This window comes from Ceratosolen solmsi, unplaced genomic scaffold (genome assembly GCF_000503995.2).
Source record: "Ceratosolen solmsi marchali unplaced genomic scaffold, CerSol_1.0 scaffold25, whole genome shotgun sequence".
Classification (NCBI taxonomy): Eukaryota; Metazoa; Arthropoda; class Insecta; order Hymenoptera; family Agaonidae; genus Ceratosolen; species Ceratosolen solmsi.
The window spans coordinates 1,415,829-1,421,273 of NW_011948444.1; the positions used below are offsets into that span (position 1 = coordinate 1,415,829).

At 27.6% G+C, this 5,445-nt stretch overlaps 1 protein-coding gene across 1 annotated transcript in view; it reads right to left on the reverse strand.

Annotated features, from left to right (window-relative positions):
• Positions 1 to 583: 583 nt before the first annotated feature.
• Positions 584 to 5,445, reverse strand: part of LOC105366075 (uncharacterized) — a 33,416-nt gene continuing 28,554 nt past the window's right edge. The window contains exon 3 of the mRNA XM_011504389.1: positions 584 to 1,000. Coding sequence (XP_011502691.1) covers positions 671 to 1,000 — 330 coding nt within the window. The 3' untranslated portion in view covers positions 584 to 670. The remainder of the gene's footprint in view (positions 1,001 to 5,445) is intronic.

Here is a 5,445-nt window from a genome sequence, read left to right on the forward strand (position 1 = left end):
GATGAGCCAGAGCTATTATATACGAATTATTATAATAAATGTTTTTTGTAAATTTCTGTCTTTAAAGGTAAATTCATGCTTATATTGATTTAGTGGCGATAGTATCAATTTAAAATTTAAAATTCTTTTTAAGGAATCGTGAAACAATTATGTACTGCTTTAGTAGTCGTTGCTACGTTAAAATGCAGCCCAGTATGTGAATTAAATTTTCTCATATTGAAGATCTGTTAAAGTACAGGTAGGTATGATCGTTTATGAAAAAAAGTATTAAAAGGCGCCGCCGACCTTATCATTCAATAAAAAAGTGTTATAATATGCGGTCATGAAAGTGCATCATAATCTAAAAGTCGTGTTTAACAGTGAATTATTGTGGTCTCGTAGCTCATTCGCACAATACTTGCATCAGCGTGAGCATCGGCATAAGTAACGGCTCGACTGAACTTAATTTTAATCCATTCAAATAAAATTTTCGTTCAAGTCTACCTTTTTGCAAGTCTCTTTTGCAAGAAGCATATAAGGATGGCACCAATATTACCACTCTCTCTCTCTCTCTCTCTCTCTCTCTCTCTCTTGGCTCTCTCCATCCCTCCCTGTCTCTCTGGAGAATTCTCGCTAGAAAATAATCAAGCAAAATAAAGCTAAAGAGGAAGTGCTGCTTGTGTTTCTTTCCTCATAGCGTAAAGTAGCAGTGTGCGTGAGCTCTCGCGAGATAAGGTGGCGGAGGCGGAGGTGGAGGCGAGAGAGTGTGGAGCATAGTAGGGGGAGGGGGAGAATCGAGAGCAAATGGAGCAAAGTTTCGCCGCGCCGTTGCTCCCGACGACCACGCCCTTGCGTTCGTGTACCTCTCACAAACACAACACGTCCGGAGCTGCACTGCGCGAGTCTTCTCCCCAGCCGGCGGCCACTGCCGCCTGCCCCATGCTTCGTCACACCTTTCCCACTGTGTTTGTGTTCGAGAGATAGGCGGCACATGACTGCACACGACCAAATCAAGTACGTCCTGCAACATTTGCCTGTATATTATATGGCGGAAGGAGAAACAGAGATCGAGAGATCGAGAGAGAGAGAGAGAGAGAGATCGAGAGAGAGAGAGAGAGAGAGAGAGAGAGAGAGAGAGCGCACGAGACAGGGGGCAAAAAATATCGCGCATATGCTATACACGGCAATTTTGAATATTACTTTGGAAAACTGCTAAATTATCAATATGTATGCTCAATTGCATTTTCATTTCCATCTCTCAACTTAATTCGCCAATTCTTTCTCATTATATCATAATTACTTAATTGTTTATATTAAAATTAAAGTCCGAGACTTATATTTCTTTTATTACCTATTATTTAAAAATTTTCATTATATTCCATTGAAAATTGTTTAAATCAGATATTTTATCTACCTCTTTATATAAGAAATATTTTATTTGTTAAATTGTAAAAACTCGATTCTATTTAAAATTTATAGTCTCTTTGGTAGCTAATTTAATCACAAAAGATTTTTACAAATTTAAAATAACATATAGATGTATTATTCTTCATTTAACTATATTTTCTGGAGTTATAATTAATTAACCTTTTCTTATAGCTATAATTATTATCATCGTAATTAACATTATTATTACAATTATATAATTTTTCTTCTTTTTTAAAATATTATTATTGTTATTATTATAGACATTGCAGTTATTTAATCAATTTAGACGACTTAGAAGTTTATGATATCACAAAAGTATTAATTTCTCATTGACTGTTCATAATTTGAAATAACACTTGTTATTATAAAATATGAAATTTTTTAATTGAGATTTGATCAATTTATTCATCGCGTGCCCTTCAATTATACTTATAAATAACCTATTATATATAATGATGAAAGAATATTAAGAACAAAAAAGTGAGAACTACACGATGCTATTGTTGAAAAGTGGAAATCAACAATGCAAGAAACAATGTTTTAATTTCTTTAAATTAAATATAGTATTTAAAAAACTTTAATCTCTGCGCCAAAAAAACTATAAAATTACACACGCGCGTGCACACACACATATATATATAGTATTAATTAACATAGTATTAAAATAAAATAGAAATAAATTATCCATTACACTAATTACAATAGAAATTAAGGGTACGAATTAAAGATTATGATCATATGTTAAAATGAACATAGTATGGAAAGTTTCATCCATTTATAGATTTGAAATAAAATGCTCAAGAGTTCTTCATATATCAAAAATAAATCTGATATATCTAATGATGTTTGAATTTCTGAGCATCGTAAAAATTACAAGATAAAACGTATGATTATTATTTTCATTTTGTCTGTCTTTTTAAAGTTTAAAAAGATACTTAAGAAAAACTCTTTTTATGTACATTAAAAAAATCTCAATAAAAATTGTTTTACAAGAGGTTTATGTATATTTTTATAAACACCTTATCGATATGTAGTGACTAATGGTAAATATATAATGAGATTCAAACATGCCAATAAGTCAATTTTTTACATTGTATTGCAATGTATAGAAAATTATTGTTTAAATATAATTAATAACATTTGCAAATATTTATTTTATTAGCATTGTCATTTTATTAATATTGATAAATTTTGGTGATTTGATTAGAATTTTTATCTTTTATGTCTGATTTTAAATTTTTATTTATTGAATTCTTTTTAAAATTATTTTCAAAATTAATCCTTCAAGTGTAGCATATTATTTATATTTATTATGAAATCAATATATTATACAGCTGTATTATTCAACAGATTCACATTTTCTAGATTTGTGGTTAAGTGATTTCTAAATATCCCAGATTTAATATTTTCCTAGTTTTTTTTTGTTGCCGATATTTCGCTATAATATACCGTATTATTTTTAAATTAATTTTAAACATATGCATTAGGAATTCGTAACCGTTTATTTATATTTGGCATAGGAAATTATATAACTACCAAGTTTATTATTGTCATCGAATACCGCTAAGTGCCATTTTTTGCGGTTCTCGTATTTTTTGTTCGTATAGTACTATTTTTTGGTCGGGTTTTATATTTTTCTAAGCAACGATTGTAGATACATTTGAGGTAGCTTCTTCTTCAATTCTTATATACGCCGCTTCCTCATCCTGTTATCCTTTACGGTCCTGTTACTAGGAGGGAAAGGAACATGGTGGTGCGTGTTACTAATAACACTTTTAGAAAACTTTACGCCGGGCTTACACCAACTTTAATAATTATTTTCAATTCAACAGTGAAGATATAAATAATACCAAAATACATCAATAAATTTAGCGTTATATTATTACGATATTTGACACTATTCAGACAACTTAAAAATATGATGTAATTTATTTTACGTTGATAGTACATTGATCGTGTGAAAGTTTAACTACTACGTAAAGTTGAAGTTTGAATGCTTGTAATTGATAAATCCTTCATTCAAGAATATTTAAAAAAAAAGCATTTTAATATCACACGCTAAACATAAAAATGTAAAATGTCAATATCTATCTGTATGATTAAAAAATTAGATTAAAGAATTAAGATTAAAAGAATAATTACATTTATATTAATACAATACTGAAACAACATTAATAGATTTCTTATTAGTTTTTTTTTTTAATCGTTGAGTGCAGAAGTTTTCGTTAAATTTGTTAAATAACATAAATACAATTATTAAAACAATGTATACTATTTGAGGCATTAACTTATATCGTATGATAAAAATATATTCATACGTGGGAAATTTAAAAATCATTAGCATAACAAAAAGAATAGCAAATAGTGAGAAAGATAGGGAGGAGACAGAATTATTAAAAATTTATCTACCTCAAAATATATATGATACTGACAAGATTAATAATGAGACTTTATAGTTCATGGTAATAATGCATTACTATTGTCCATTATAAAAAATCCGTTAAACGAATTTCTACTTGAAAATTAAAAAGTATTCAATTATGTATTATTATAAAGAACAATGTAAAGAAAAAGTGATAATAGTCATAAAGTATATATATATATATATATATATATATATATATATACATAGATGTGCTTTGTGAATTAAATTATATATAATAGTTTTTAAATTATGAAAGTTTGCAAAATGTCATAATTACTTTGTAAGCATATCAATAATTCTTGTATTTTTTAAATATTTAGTTTTCTCTACTTGTATAAATATTATCAAGTAAATGTTTTCGTCTACAGTAAATAAAAACTGCTATAAGGATAAATACTAAACGCTTTTGATTTTTTTTTATTGTAAATACAACTTGAAAAAGATACTATATCGTTTATTTGCATATTATTTATTAATTTAATACATTTGCATAATGTTTAGAAAAAGAAAAAAGTAATTTGCCAAATATTTGCTGATCTCTATTAGTCAATAAAATAGTAAATTAAGTTATTAATGTAGCGTTATAGTAACGAAATGAATTCTTTTAGTTTTGTTTCATAAATTTACTGTCAATGTAGTAAAACTTTGAGTATATAAATTATATAAGATAAAACAAAAATATATATATTTATATATATGTAATATAATATGTTTTTATTTTTATTTAATATGATTTTTATGTATGATATTAAGTAAAATTGTAAATAAAAAGAAAATTATAATTGCAATTAAATTATTTTTATTTTTGTATCGTATTTCAGAATGCAGATTTATATTTAGCAATGCATTATTTAGAAATATTTTATTTGTTCTGCAGGTTATATAAAAGGTGTCTGTTTTCAATAACTACTGTAATAGTGGGATGCCTTTGATTTATTACAAAACATATAAAATTTATGTTATATTCAGAAGATGTAATACGATAATTCGTGTAAAAGCTTTATTTTTTTTAATCATAACACTTATTTTAAAGTACAAATTAATTTATTTTATTAGTAATTAGTATTAATACATTTATACATTTAATAAGTAATTAGTTTATTTAATCAATGCACCCAACGGCCTATCATTCTTTTATCTTAATTTTTTAAAACAATTTGAAATTCGTTTGTTCTTTGTAAAGCTATATTAATAATAGGATTAAGTAATGATAATAGCTAATAATAATAGTAATAATAGGAATAAAAATACGAATGAAAATACTCATATTAATAATAATATCTTTCCGTGCTAACAGTGTTAATATATTTATATACCCGTCTAAGTAGAAGTGATGGCATAATCAATGAATTGGCGAAATTGTTAATTATAGATTCAATCACGTCCTTGAATAGCCGATGTGAAGGGAGAAAGAGAGAAAGAAAGGGAGAGAGAGAGAGAGAGAGAGAGAGAGAGAGAGAGAGAGAGAGAGAGAGAGTGAGTGAGTGAGTGAGAGTGTGGGAGGGCGTCAGGGAGAGTTGTCCAGAGTCTACTTTTACATTCTGGAATCCCATTCATGAGACCGAGCTATGGCATAGGTATAAAGGCGTGTCTTAACTCTCATTCCTCGACCG